Here is a 15,190-nt window from a genome sequence, read left to right on the forward strand (position 1 = left end):
TCCCTTCGTCACCATTTATAGTTCTATTTTGTTGGTGCGGCTATTTGGAGATTGTGGAATTGGAGAGGCATTACGAGCTCAGAGTTCGGGCTATGATTGCCTTCTATCAGCATGGTATGGGCCCTCTCAACCCTTTCTGATCGGTATTCTATCTCCGAAATCAACAATATCCTCAATTGTTAGGTTATTTGTGTCTGTTCAAATCTGTTTAGAATGGTTAAGTGTTTGAATTGTTAGGTCTTAGCGTAAGTATTCTTAATTCTTGATTTCTCTTATTAATCTCGCCGCTAGTGACATGCATGAATGAAATGGAAATTTGGAATGTTCTTCGTCTAATATGTGCCTGCATTTGATCCATGTGTTCATGTTACTTAGATTTTGATATTAAAAGTTTCACTGTGAAGTGTTGAGGTCTAAACTATTTGTTTGATACTTTGATGTTTGAGCTTTTAGAACAAAGATACATAACATATAGGTATGATTAAGTGGTTGCATAATACTAGATGTTTGTATTTTTAGGTGTCCCGTAACTCCTTATCAAGCCACACCACCCATATTGTTTTATTTGATTAAGTAGAGCTTTGGAATTGATTGAGATGTTTGAAGTTAAGGAATGACCCATAATAGAGGAGAGCGAGGAGAAATGGTTGATTTAATGGTGCATGCTATTGATACGTGAAAAGGAGTGAAGAAGAAGAGAGGTTAAATGGTTAAGAAGATTAGTGAATAATGAGTTAATTGAGCTGTCAATTAGTTAGCTGATTAGTTAGCTGAGCTGGCAGCTTATCCCCAATAAATAGGGTCTGTAATCACAATTGAGATTTTATGCTTAATGAAATGAAATATATCCTTCTCTGTTATCTCTCTATCTCTCTCAATATGCTGTAACCGCCGGTGAGCTTCACCGGCCAGGCTCCGGTACCTTCTTCAGTGGTTGTTCAAACCCCAGCCGCCCTAGTCTGTACCAAGTGGTATCAGTTACCTTGTTCGATCCCTATCAATGTCGATCCAATCTCTGTAATGACCCAAAATTTTGGGCCTAGAGTTCATGAGAATTTGGAGCTATAAGTTTTTCCTAAATTAGAGAAGATCTTTTTTTTTTTGTTTACTTTGTTGCTTCTAAAATAAATAAAAAAATAGTTAAATAATGGGAAACTTGCTAGGTGGGCTTAAGGGTGTTAATTTGGGAAAGAATATAAATCTTTCTCTCCCTCAAAACTTAGGTGTCGTGAAACACACCTTTTCACACACAAACACATAGTTATCCCTTATAGAATAGCATATCTTTCTCTGTCCTCTTCGGTCCAGCTCCAATCCACTCTCCGGCTCCGATCAGGACGTATATACTCGTCTATCTCCTATCTCCTTTCTCCCTTATTCATCTTTCCCAGAAAAGTTAAGGCCTAAGGCTTGAAGCACATCTAAGGTGAGTTGTTGCAAAATTTAGGAGGAGCTCGACCTTCCCTGCAAATTTAATTGAGTTTTGAGCTGAATTGTTCTTCAATTGACCTAGATTCTCTTTTAATTAATTGAAATTGGAGGAATTTCATAGCCTCAATGGCGTGAAGAATTTTATTCCATATAGTGAATAGTTTTGAATGACTTAAATGATTATTAAATTTCTCTAATTTTTATAATCAATTGTGGCTTTCATTTTAAATTACTCTACATACTGGAGGAAATTGATTTTCTTTGAGTTATTGCTACTAATTTAATTGTGTTATTACTGTGGTATGCTTTTGAAGCTCAAGAAGTTAATTGCAGCGGAAGAGCTTCTCATTCCATCAAGGGCTAAGGAATTCTCGAGTCTTCGTAATCGGTTAGTGATATGTATATTGCACTAAGCACAATTTCACCCATGTGGAAAATCTCGTCATATTGTATACATTGCTATTGATGGTATCTTTAAATAATGCAAATTATGAATACCTAAGAAGTTCTTGTTTATTTTGTGATCATGGTAAGTTGTGAATGATAGAGTATATTGATAAAATTATTTGTGTTGCTATTTTACAATTAGTGGATGAAAGTTTCAGTAAGGTTATGAGGGTTGAATGGAAAATATGTGTTTTCATAATGTTTTCATCACACTTCTTTGTTTAGATAATGTATTGATGAAATATTATAAATATTGGGATTCTGTGGCCGGTACAATATCGTATTGTATCAGGAATTCTTTGGAATAGGCTGTACCTATTTTATGGAAGACTTGGCCTCCATTCTGTAAAAGAAAAACATATGGATGGTCCAACTTTCATTCCGAATTTATCCCAATGGTTAAAGAAGCCTCCGTTCTGTATCCTCTATGGAGGGCTTAGTTCCAATTCTGGAACTTCCGTTATGAAATCTAAACACTTCGCGAGCCTTGATTAAAGGACTTTTAGCATAAAAGCCTAAATCATTAGATAAACTTTCTTATATATAAGCATTCAGTTATGCTTTCAGTTTACCTATGGAGATGTGTTTGGGTTTATTAGTATGTTGGCATTTATATAACTTATATTGTCACTAATTAAGTACATGTGGCTTATTCTTTTGTTTACTTTCTTTTGTAGTTTCAGCAAGGAAAAAGGAGACCGAGAGATTATGGCATGATAGCACATCTGACTGGCCTGTACATACTTATTTTGAACTAAAACTCTAGTGGCATATACTTAAACTTTTTGAAGGAGAAATCTTTTTGTTGGGTAGCGTAACAACACTAGTCATCGTGCGTGTATAGAGCTGTAGCTGGTGACTAACGTTGCTTCGTTTAAAAAGAAAAAAAAAAACATGATATTTTATGATACTTTACTTTGAGGGAAAAGTCCGAGAGCTGTTTTAATTGTCGCTCCTAAGTATTTTTATTTCTGTAATTTCTCGTTTGTGTGTTTTAAAGTTCTAATAATTATGTTAAAGTAAGTTTGTCTTTTTTTTTTTTTCTCTTTTGTGAAGTATTTTAATTATGTTAACCATATTTTTTCTGAGTCGGGTTTGTAGAAACAAGTTTAAATTGTGCTATCGACAGGCCTAATCTCACTATTTTTTTTCCCTTGTGTTTTAGCAGAATGTCTGATAATTCTGTTATTGGTAATACGGATGATGAAAATCATCCAGAATCTTTGCTGTCGTCTACTCCTGAAGTCAATCCCGTAAATGGCTCCGAAGAGGAAGTCAATGAAAGTGCTACACACTCTATGTCCGGAGGCGCGGCTCAGGGAGCCCACATTGATCCTGCAGTGTTCATGCATAATTTGATGGGGCTTCTTGGTCAAGCTACGCAAGTCTTTCCACCACCTGCCACTTCAACGGCGCATACGACCCCTAGTAACCCTATTATGCACCTTAAGAAGATGGGGGCTGAGAAGTTCTATGGCACTTCTGGAATCGAACCTTCTGAGGCCGAAGCATGGCTAGAAAGTACCGAGCGAGTACTTAAGAATCTTGAATGTTCTCCCGAACAAAAACTAAAATGTTTTGAATCTCTCCTTCAGGGAGAAGCACATCACTGGTGGGAAATGGAACGAAGATCAATATCGGAGGGTGAAGTTACTTGGAAGTTCTTTCTTGATGCATTCAAGCGAGAATATGTAGGGGAGCTTTTTATGGAGAGTATGCAGATTCAGTTTTTGAATCTTGAACAAGGGGCCTCGAGGGTTAAAGATTATTATATTGAATATATGAGATTAAGCAGATATGCTCCTGAATTTGTGTCAACAGAAAGGAATAAGTGTAGCCGCTTTCTCAGAGGCCTTAACCCTGCCATTCGAGATAAATCGCTCCCCACAGAGATAATGTATTTGCTGACATGGTAACACGAGCCCGTTATGCCGAGGAATATATGCATAAACCGTCTGAAACCAAGTCTGAGGGTAAGAGAATTGCCCCGCCTTCTAAGACATTCTCCAAGAGTGCCAAAACAGGTCTACACTCCACACCATATCGGTTCCAAGGTGAGAAATCGGCGGGACAGTCACAGTCCCAACCTATATCCGTGGGAAGCAGTAGGGTTAACAGTGGAACCCCAGTTCCATAATGTAACACATGTCACCATTATCATCCTGTTGGAGAAGATTGGGGGCTTGCTTCAGATGTGGGTCTAAAGACCATTTGATAAGAAATTGCCCTCAAGTCGATGAATCTCATACTATTACGGCTTCTAATCAGAGGTCAGCACCAACAAGTGGCAGGGGTAGGGGCAATGGACGAGGGTATTCTGGCGGTCGTGGACAGAAAGCCACTACTACACCTTCTGGCCGTTCTGATGCGAGAGTTGCAGCTCGCACATATGCCATCAAGGCAGGTGAAGAGACTGAGTCTGCCAATGTAGTATCAGGTACTTTTGAGCTTTATTATGTTCCTGTTTATGCATTATTTGACCCAGGCTCTACACACTCCTACATTCGTAAATCTCTCATCCATGAACTAAGACTATGTGCCGAGCCAACTAGCTATCTTGTAGAAGTTTCTAACCCGCTAGGTCAGAGAGTGTATGTTGGGAGAATATGTAGAGAGTGCCCGCTTAAAATACAAGACTTCTTTTTTCCCGCCAATCTATTAGAACTACCGTTTGAAGATTATGATTTGATACTGGGCATGGATTGGTTGTCAAGGTTTAGTGCCGTGGTTGACTGCAAAACTAGGAAAGTTCGGTTGAAGCACAACGAGGGTAGTGAGATAATAGTGACCAGGAACGGGGCAAATAGTTTATGCGGCTTGATTTCAGCACTCAAAGCTTTGGATATGACCAGAAAAGGGTGTGTAGCTTTCTTGGCTGTCATACTGGACACAAGACCGAATGGCCTAGACTTGAAGAAATTGAAGACAGTGAATGAGTATCCGGATGTATTTCCAGAAGATTTACCTGGCTTGCCCCCCGATCGAGAATTAGAATTTGGGATAGAGATTGAACCAACTTCAGCCCCGGTATCCATTGCACCATACCGCATGGCCCCAGTAGAACTTAAAGAATTGAAATCTCAATTACAAGAATTACTAGATAAAGGCTTCATTCGCCCAAGCATCTCGCCGTGGGGAGCCCCTGTTCTCTTCGTGAAAAAGAAAGATGGTTCGATGAGGCTACGTGTGGACTATCGTCAACTTAATAAGCTTACTATTAAGAATCGGTATCCATTACCTCGGATAGAAGACCTCTTCGATCAATTGAAGGGAGCGAAAGTATTTTTGAAGATTGATCTAAGGTCTGGATATTATCAGATGAAAGTAAAGGAGGCAGATGTGTATAAAACTGCATTTCGAACTCGTTATGGCCATTATGAATTTTTAGTCATGCCTTTTAGTCTTACCAATGCACCTGCAATCTTTATGGATTGGATGAATCACATCTTTAGGCAATATCTTGATCAGTTTGTAATTATTTTCATCGATGACATTCTTATCTACTCCGAGAACGAAGAAGAACATGATAACCATCTTCGGATCGTTCTTCAAATTTTGAGAGAAAAAAAGATGTATGCGAAGTTGAGCAAGTGTGAGTTCTGGCTATCAAAAGTGGGCTTCTTAGGTCACATCATTTCGGCTGCGGGCATTCAGGTGGATCACCAGAAAATTGAAGCTGTGCTAAATTGGAAGATTCCACCAAAAAATATATCTGAAATTCGAAGTTTTCTAGGGTTAGCAGGTTATTATAGGAGGTTCGTCGAGAACTTTTCAACCATTGCCGCTCCGATGACTAAACTGCTACAAAAGAATATTCCTTTTGTTTTGACTGACCAACAACAGTCTAGTTTTGAAAAATTAAAGGGGCTGCTAACTCAAGCTCCTATTCTGACCCAACCAGTATCAGGTAAGGAATATGTAATTTACAGTGATGCTTCGATAATAGGGTTGGGTTGTGTTCTGATGCAGGAAGGAAAAGTGGTGGCTTATGCCTCGCGGCAACTCAAAGTGCATGAAAAAAATTATCCAACTCACGACCTTGAGTTGGCCGCTGTTGTATTCGCATTGAGAACCTGGAGACATTATTTATATGGAGAAAAATGTGTAATATACACTGATCACAAGAGCTTAAAATATATCTTATCTCAGAAGGATTTGAACTTGAGATAAAGAAGATGGGTTGAACTACTCAAGGATTATGATTTAGTTATTGAGTATCACCCTGGGAAGGCAAATGTCGTAGCAGATGCTCTCAGTCGCAAATCCTTATGTGCGTTAAGTGCTATGAGGGTTGAATTTCAGATTGATACAGTTGGTGGGTTACTAGCTGAAATGAGAATCAAACCGACGCTAGCTCAGCAAATTCGAGACAACCAGAGATTTGATGATAAATTGATGGCTAAGAAAAAAATCTGCGAATCTAATACTCGTAGTGACTTCAGTATTGATGAAAAAGGGTCTCTTTGTTTTCGAGGAAGATTATATGTACCTAATGACTCGGAATTGAAGTCGGATATTCTCCGGGAAGCTCATAGTAGTAGGTTTGTAATGCATCCAGGGGGAAATAAAATGTATCGAGATCTTCGAGAGAATTATTGGTGGCCGGGAATGGAAAGAGAAATTTCTGAATTTGTACAAAAATGTTTTGTGTGTCAGCAAGTGAAAGCCGAACATCAAGTTCCTTCCGGCCTTCTTCAGTCTATTCAAATTCCACAGTGGAAGTGGGAGATGGTGACTATGGTTTTTGTAGTGGGGTTACCTCAAACACAAAAAAAGAATAATGCTATATGGGTTATAGTAGATCGGTTCACTAAGTCTGCCCATTTCTTACCTGTAAGAATGGATTTCTCTCTGAATAAACTAGCAGAACTTTACATGGCTGAGATTGTTAGATTGCATGGAGTGCCTGAATCAATAATTTCCGAACGTGACCCAAGGTTCACTTCTAGATTCTGGAAAAGTTTTCAAGAAACTTTAGGAACCAAGTTGAAGCTTAGCACTGCTTTTCATCCGCAAATTGATGGACAGTCCGAGAGAGTAATTCAAGTGCTTGAAGACATGCTTCGGTGTTGCATCATTGACTTTGAAGGTTCATAGGGGGAAGAGGGCTTCAGGAGACCGTCAACTAAACATGAGCTATCTCATGAGTTGGCTTATAAAATCACTACAGGATCAAATGAAGTCATGTGCAATGAGAAGGAGATTGCTGAGACGGAACAAGGGAAAGAAGATGCAGCTGCTACTGTTGTGATAGAACACCTTGCATTGACAGGAAGCCTTGCATGTGCAGAGGTGAAAGGAGCCAAAATGCTTTTAGTAGTGACCGAGGGGGAGAAGGAATTCCCACCTGAAGGCAGCTATGAGTTGATGAGTAAAACACATGAATCTAAGAGAGAGAGCAAAACCTTGGTGCTTTGACAATAACAAAGGCTATGAGCCAGAGGGAATTTTTCAAGCTGGGTCACCATAAATATTGGGTGTCATTCTTGATTCGAATGAAAGGAGATGAAGTTGTTTGTATTTCTCCATCGCACCTGTCACTCTCCATAAGAAAAGGTTGCTCGCTGAATCTAAGCTTGTTTGGTTCTTTACCCCCGGAGGAGAGTAACAGATTTTTTCTTCCACCACATCACATAGTGGATGCTTCTAGCTTTGGATTTATGTTATGTGTGCTTCTAATGGGGAAGAGTCCATATTCACACCATCGGGTGTTAGTTGAGGAACCAAGACATCGTACAGAGTGACTACTTCAAGTTGCAAAGGGACACTTCTACGAAACAGAGAGGTGTCTGTTGTATTCGATGAGAATGTTTAGGAATGATATTGAATCTTTCCGTATTGCTTTTGGTACTATCTTCAATGAGGTAGTTGGTTGGGAATTCAATTGTCAGAATGGGGACATACATAGTAGAAGTCATGTTGAAGACCATTTGCAGCTGAATGGTGATGAGGGCTTCTCTTATCATAGGTCCACATACAGAGATGATCTTATAAGTAGTCTTGTAAGGCATGGAGATTCACCTTTTTGTTGGGCATGGTTCTCGAAAGAGACTAAACTTGTTTCCATTTTTAATGACTGCAGTGATTGTATTTGGGAGAAGCAGACGGAGAAAAGAATTTCATTCATTGCCACTGAGAAACAGATCAAGCATTCTGAGGGCTTGATTTTATTTGGGCATAATCCAAGAATTTGGGACTTCTATATATGTGAATCTTTAATCATCACGGTTGGTGAAGACTGCACATGCCATGTTAGGGACCAGCATGGTAGAGAACTTAACGAGATCAAGGAGCATAGTGGGAGGGAAGCATGGAGATGTTTATATAATTATGTCTCTTTGCTTCTGGTTATTCTGGGGTTCAATTCAGCAATTAAGCTGCACCACCTTCATATTTCTTCTCAAAGATTAGAGAGAACATTTGTTGCAGATAACTTCAGTGATATATTTGAAACATTTGCTATTTCGAGACCAAGATCATCGGGTTATGGTAGGCTCATGGACAGCAGAACTGTCGAGTGGACTGAACTTGCTCATATCAATGAGGAAGCATCGATCATTGGTATGGACTTATATTCAAAATATTCTTCCCCCTCAGACAGATATGAAGTTTGGATTTTTGGCGGGGATGGAAAAATCGGAATGACAATTGTTCATATAGATGGAAGTGGTTCGACTTTTACTTGGCCAGTGGAAGAAGCTAGACATCTCCTCAGCATTTACTGGTGCAAGTTGCCAGAAGCTAGGTTCATCTTCACTGCAGATTCTTAGCATGTTTCATGCCTTGGGAAGAGAATAATGTGTTTGGATGCTTCATTTGAGGAAGAGTTGAGGCTCTATGTTGGCAAGCTTCATGAAGAGATGTCAATGCTACAATAATCATTTGAAGTTTTCGAGGTTGGTTGTTCGAAGTTGGGCCAAAGAAGATTGTTCTTCCAGCTCTTGGAGGCCATTCTCAAACTTGGGAATCGTAGGAATGGGGAAATTGAATCGGCTCGGCATAAGATTGAAGAACCGAAGCATCGTACGGAGCACGTCTTTCGGGTTTTCAAAGGAAGGTTTCAACGATTTGCTGCGGAAAATATTCAAATTTTCAACCTTGAGGACAAGGTTGATTTCGGGTGGGATGATTTGATACGTGAAAAGGAGTGAAGAAGAAGAGAGGTTAAATGGTTAAGAAGATTAGTGAATAATGAGTTAATTGAGTTGTCAATTAGTTAGCTGATTAGTTAGCTGAGCTGGCAGTTTATCCCCAATAAATAGGGTCTGCAATCACAATTGAGATTTTATGCTTAATGAAATGAAATCTATCCTTCTTTGTTATCTCTCTATCTCTCTCAATATGCTGTAACCGCCGGTGAGCTTCACCGGCCAGGCACCGGTACCTTCTTCGGTGGCTGTTCAGACCCCAGCCGCCCTAGTTTGTACCAGCTATTTGACGATTCTTACAAATTAAATATGATTTGGGTTTGTCCTACCGACTACCGTAAATGATCAATTGTTACCGCAAGTGATTGATTACATTTTTTTTCAAAAAGCAACACTTCTTATGTCTCTTATTTTATTCTCTCTTTATTTCTCCTATTTTTTTCTCTCTCATACTTTATTATATACACTTGACTCAATAAATATTATTGTCTTAAATTCCGTGCCGAAAAGAATTTGACACCTACTCTTAAATCGCTTCTCACTCTTCCCTCTTATATCACCGCCTCTTATATCAGCTGCAACAATCAAATCCTTTTCTGACCACCATCCAATCCTTTTCAAATCGGTGCATGTAGCCAACTTTCGGGTTTGAGTTTGGAATTTCGGGTCGGATAACCCTATTTCGCAGCCAACTTTGTATATCAACAATACTAATTGCATTCATTCATTAACAGAGGAATATTAATTCTTCTTCCACCTACTTCTGATAACATTTGTAGCATTCGAAAGATTTTACGTATCCTATTGAAATGACTTCTTCCATTTCGTCATCCAATGAAGTTCACATAAATAAAAAGAGAAGGAGAGAGGATAGAGTGGAGAGGAGAGTGGAGAGGAAAAAGAGAAGAAGAGCAGAGGAACCTAAAGGTAAGTATTTTGCTTCTACTACTTCTTGTTTCTCAAATTTCTCATCGAGGTCCTTGCTTATTTCTATTGTTTTTCTTTCCCATGTATATATAGATTTGGTCATGCTGTAAAGTAGTGTACATGCTATACTTGACAAATGTATTTACAAAGTTATTATGCTTTGAAAATTTTGGATCATATTTAATCTGTTTCATTTGTAAGATACTACACATATGAAGTTAATACAAATGCCTGCCTAAGGTCGGCCTAAGTGGTCGAGCATACGTCATAATTTGTGACAGAGGGGGCCTGCCAAATTCATTTTCAAATTTTCTAGTTCCATTCTTCAACAGATGGTGTGTATGCTATGTTCTATGTTATGCTACTTTCTGGAATACTTAAAATAAGTCAGGAATTTGTAGAGTTTATTCAACATGGAAGCAATGAAATTTAGCAGTGACTTTTCTGTTCTTGACTTATATATTATGTAGAACTCTGCTTCTTAGGAGGGGCAGTTATAATTTTTATACCAAATTATAAGGAGGAAATAAGTACTCCCTCCGTCCCACAAAAGATGTCACACTTTCCTTTTTAGTTTGTCCCACAAAAGATGTCACATTTCTCTTTTTGGAAAAAGTTTCTTCTCACATGAATATAAAAATTATATTTTCTCTCTCCATTTAACACACAAAACAAAACCTCCTAAAATCTCGTGTCGTCCCACAGGTGTGACATCTTTTATGGGACGGAGGGAGTACATATTAAGAATAGCTCTGCCTCTTCTCATTACACATTGCATCTGCCCAATAGAGTTTGGTTAAGTTTTATTGATTTGTATGAATTTGTATTGAAATGGGAAATGATATGGTGAATGCAGATTTAGGAGAAATGTGTCTGCTCTTCGATATCCAAGTAGTAAAATTGCTGATAGATTTGTTCCATGATATGATCACAAAAAAAAGAGAAGCATGGTATATGTATAAAATAAGATTTGAGGCTAAAGAGTGGAAGAAAATGACGATAACATTCAACACAAAACTCGAGAAATTGGGAGGCTGCAAAACAGATTACGAGGATAATCAAGTTAGAACCAAAATATATTGCATGAAGAGAGGTGACGTTCAGATTTGGTAAGTTCTTAATTTTTAAGTTATGACCCTCGTGCTAGTTTCTAATTCTTGTTCTGCATCTTGATCAGGAAGCTATTAAATTATCGGATCCAGAATGAAGGACAAATTGGGAGGCTTGCCTTGAGAGTACCAATTTTTCAAGAATTACAAGCTCTTCAAAGCGATATGGTTCTTCTTCTGGCCAATATACAAGTAACCCCAACTCTACAAGGGGCATTGATAGTGAAGCTTTACATATCCTGACAGAAATGAGATTGGTTGAGCATGTCCACTCTGCAGGTTTCAAGTTTTGACTTGGATGCTGACTCTTCAGTGCACATTGTTTATTTCTTGTTTTCGTTTTTCCCTCTATTTGCTCTTACTTTGTGCACATTATTTATTTCTTGTTTCCGTTTTTCCCTCTATTTGCTCTTACTTTGTCCTCTTGGTATTGGATCTCATTTTCACCCTTCTGATGGAACCAGGATTCCACTTCCTTCATGGGTGCTTGAAGCTATGAAGAGACCCATATGTATCATTTTTAGATAGATTTGGGAAGAGGAGTATGGAATACATTTCTCTAGGATATGACATTCTTTTTGTTCTATGTGGACGATCGCCAATCCAAGCATATGGTGATTTCATGGGACACATTCAGACCATTTTTTGGTGGTGTGATTACTGTAACACCGACCATGTCATGGTTTTCTTTGTTATATGATGTCATTTTGTTTCTTTTATATCGTGATGCTGCTTCCTAAATGAAATATGATTCTCGTTGCAATTTTTTCGTTTCAAGGGGTCCAAGTTTGACTAGGTCCTAATGGCGAACTAAGATATCCTTCATGTCCCACTCATATGTTGAATTGGGGTTGGTATGCTCGTACTGGGAGAATTTCAATGTTATGATAAAGGCATGAAAAAAGTCATCCATCTCTGTCTCGGGCGGTCATTGCTCCTTTTTCCAGATAGTGATTCTGAACATATCTTTTTCCTAATTCCACTTGCCAGTATATGCTTGCGTCTCTAAATACATGTGCATACAACATAGAAAAGTGTGAATAGGGAGATGCATGCTATTTTGGAACAGGTAGTTGATGCACTATTTTTTAGCACTATTAATACCTGCAAGTATACAGAGTAGGAACAGTATAACTAAAGGTCAGTACCGGATATCAAAAACGAGGAAAACAAACACATGAATGTCTATCTTCTACTAAAACTCAATTACTATTTGGAGAACCGAAAGATTTTTGAGAATTTTGAAAACTGAAAGCAATTGAAAGCAGTAAACAATTGATTGCAAATAAATAACGGAGATAAAAGTATAGAGATAAGGGAATTCCAGGGATGCGCGTTCAGCCGTTCACAGTTATGGTTATACAAATTCCAACTACAATACCCTAACACAGTTTATACTCCCTCCGTTGCCTCATAGTTGAGGCGGAACTTTTCGGCACGGAGTTTAAGAAATGAATGTTGAGTGTGTTAAATAAATAGATAAAAAAGTAAGAAAGAGAAAAAAGGTAGAGAGAATAAAGTAAAAAATGAATAAAGTAAGAGAGAGTAAAGTAAGAGAGATGAAAAAATTACTATATATGGAAATGACTCAACTATGAGGGAACTACCCAAAATGGAGAAATGACTCAACTATGAAGGAACGGATGGAGTACTTTGATAGGACGAGTCACCTAGCTTATGCTCATGCGATGCAAACGTTGGTTACTAACATTAGGGTTGTCAATCCTAAATCTGTAATTCCCAAAAGCTCCTAAGACCCTTGTCCTCACTCTCAATTAACAGTGTTGTTTTAAGGGAAGCTAATTGTAGTGTATACTAAGTGGACCTAACTCGCTAGAATTTTCTCACAATTATGAAGCAAGTTATATTAGATCAGCACAGAATGTGTCACTCAAACGTGAAGCGTCAAGATTAACTTAGGGAAGAAACAAAGTAAAAACAAAACGAATATTAAATAGAAAAAGAAATTGTATAACTAAAGTCGTTACTAACACATCCCTAGAATCCTATGAATTTAGTTACACATGATGTAATAATCTAAACACGTAGATTGAAGGGAAAATAATTGGAACATAAAACTAAAGCTAATAAAACTCGTATGTTGAATCCTTGTCGTTTTGATGCTCTTGAATCCGTCTTCAACTCCTTGCAAAATGAAGTACTCTAGCTTTTAATCTCTGGGAAATATGTTGCAAAAAGAGGATTTGTTTTGATGAAGCTTGAGGTCTTATTTATAGGGAAAAGTCGTTCCTCATTCTAAAAGGAAAAGATCTTCAAAATATGGTAAATCTTGGAGAGAAATCTAGGTCAAATCTGATTCGTCGCTTTTCACGGCGGGCCGCCGCACGTCGGCGGGCGGTCGCCACGCAGCAGTCCAGAGTCTCTGACTCATTGATGGCGTGCCGCCACGCGTTCTCCGACGGTCGCCGGACGAGACTTCTTTTTTAGCACAGAATTTCCGAGGCGGACCGCTGCAGAATGTAGGTCGTCGGGCGCCGCCTGAAACTCCAGATTTCCAAACTTTGCGTTTTGACTCCCTTTTTCAGCTCAAATATGCACATTTCTCACAAAACACATCAAAATACCAAAATGTATAAATATGCAAATGATGGAAGTGTAATGCGACTTTGACATTAAAAAGGACCAAATAGAGGCCTTAAAACAGTGCAAAATCCGAGCGTATCAGTAGTTTGATGCAAAATCTAGAAAGAACCGATTTTTTTAAAGCAAACGGTACTTGGAAGATGCCGTATGGAGAGTTCTTAATAGAATGGTACTCAAGCATGTTGTTTTTGCACATAAAAGGATCTGTAAAGAAGCAGAGGTGATTTTCCGAGCTAGGGAAATCAATATGTCAGGAAAAGTGGTCGAGGTTCACTGGCACTATGGCACACAGTCTCACCCCTCAGAGTTAACTTGTGGATACTACAACACTCATATTAGAGATGGACTCGTACCAATTGCCCAAATGTTTGGAAAATATGGTTTCAAAGATGCAAGATGTCGTAGAGGAGGAGGTTAATCCCTTGAGCTGGCTTCTCATGGCCGCAAAGATCGATGATGTCCCTTTCGAGAGTCAGAATTGTTCCACCAAATTAAAAGAAGAATCGTTCCAACAGATGCTTAGAATGACACAACTCTACTTTGATGGATATGAGACACTGTTGTTTTCCTTCAATTTAGTTCGACTGGACAAGCATTTGTTTGAGTCAAACAACTGGGCTAGTTTTGCAAGTTTTGTGAGGTAGATTTCGTGTATGAATATGTTTCGTGGCAACTTAGACATTGCTCGAGGCAACATTGCCACATCGTCGTTTGCTGCTTTCGTTGGAGCTATTCTTGAATGCTAGGGAGAAGCAATGTTTGGTACATTGTACACATGTTGCATTTCACACATTGAGCTGATCACTATTTGTAAAACAATTTGTTTTTATATCTTTCTCTTGCTCGTTATTTTGTGCAATGAGCAATGATCATATAATCTCTTTAAATCAATTGTCACTTTCTCACTTTCTTGCGCATTAACTTTGTTTTCCTCTTGGCTGACATGAATATTAAGACGATATACCTAAACAATTCTACTTCTTTTGTTCACCAATACAAGGGAGGTTTTGACCCGGCATGGATTTTAAAAAATGTACTCCCTCTGTTCCATAGAAGATGACCTACTTTTCTTTTTGGTATTTTGTGCAATGAGAAATGATCATATAATCTCTTTAAATCAATTGTCACTTTCTCACCTTCTTGCGCATTAACTTTGTTTTCCTCTTGGCTGACATGAATATTAAGACGATTATACCTAAACAATTCTACTTCTTCTGTTCACCAATACAAGGGAGGTTTTGATCCGGCATGAGTTTTAAAAAATGTACTCCCTCTGTTCCACTGAAGATGACCTCCTTTTCTTTTTGGTTTGTCTCAACTAAGATGATACATTACTAAAAATGAAAACACATTCATCTCTATTTTATTCTTTCTCTCTTATTTTACTCTCTCTACTTAACACACAAAATAAAGTTGTATAAAATCTCGTGCCGTCCAAGGAATTAGTTATCTTTCTTGGGAGGAGGGAGTAGTAAAAAGTTGGTTAAAAAAGTTAGTGAAAGGTGAGTCTTATTTTTATATATT

At 38.4% G+C, this 15,190-nt stretch overlaps 2 protein-coding genes and 1 pseudogene across 2 annotated transcripts; all 3 read left to right on the forward strand.

The window, feature by feature from the left end:
• The first annotated feature begins 2,560 nt into the window (after positions 1-2,560).
• LOC148934396 (uncharacterized) lies at positions 2,561-3,794 on the forward strand. The gene is made up of 2 exons (XM_089069831.1): positions 2,561-2,614; positions 3,044-3,794. The coding sequence occupies exons 1-2, from the start codon at positions 2,592-2,594 to the stop codon at positions 3,792-3,794; spliced, it is 774 nt and encodes a 257-aa protein (XP_088925957.1). The 5' UTR covers positions 2,561-2,591.
• Positions 3,795-7,062: 3,268 nt separating this feature from the next.
• On the forward strand, positions 7,063-8,648 carry LOC148934397 (uncharacterized). Its single transcript, XM_089062290.1, has 2 exons — positions 7,063-7,287; positions 7,770-8,648. The coding sequence occupies exons 1-2, from the start codon at positions 7,063-7,065 to the stop codon at positions 8,646-8,648; spliced, it is 1,104 nt and encodes a 367-aa protein (XP_088918416.1).
• Positions 8,649-10,946: 2,298 nt separating this feature from the next.
• Positions 10,947-14,310, forward strand: LOC125220203 (beta-amylase 1, chloroplastic-like; annotated as a pseudogene).
• Positions 14,311-15,190: the final 880 nt, after the last annotated feature.

Source organism: Salvia hispanica, chromosome 1 (assembly GCF_029641045.1).
Source record: "Salvia hispanica isolate PSC_SH4W2 chromosome 1, Shi_PSC_v1, whole genome shotgun sequence".
Lineage (NCBI taxonomy): Eukaryota > Viridiplantae > Streptophyta > Magnoliopsida > Lamiales > Lamiaceae > Salvia > Salvia hispanica.

Bases quoted from the DNA above. Each gene is read 5' to 3' on its own strand.
- LOC148934396 (XM_089069831.1), top strand. From the start codon at position 2,592: ATGATAGCACATCTGACTGGCCT. The intron at 2,615-3,043 runs GTACATACTTAT...CTTGTGTTTTAG, and splicing joins ATAGCACATCTGACTGGCCT to CAGAATGTCTGATAATTCTG.
- LOC148934397 (XM_089062290.1), top strand. From the start codon at position 7,063: ATGTGCAATGAGAAGGAGATTGCTGAGACGGAACAAGGGAAAGAAGAT. The intron at 7,288-7,769 runs GTGCTTTGACAA...TTCAATTGTCAG, and splicing joins AGAGAGAGAGCAAAACCTTG to AATGGGGACATACATAGTAG.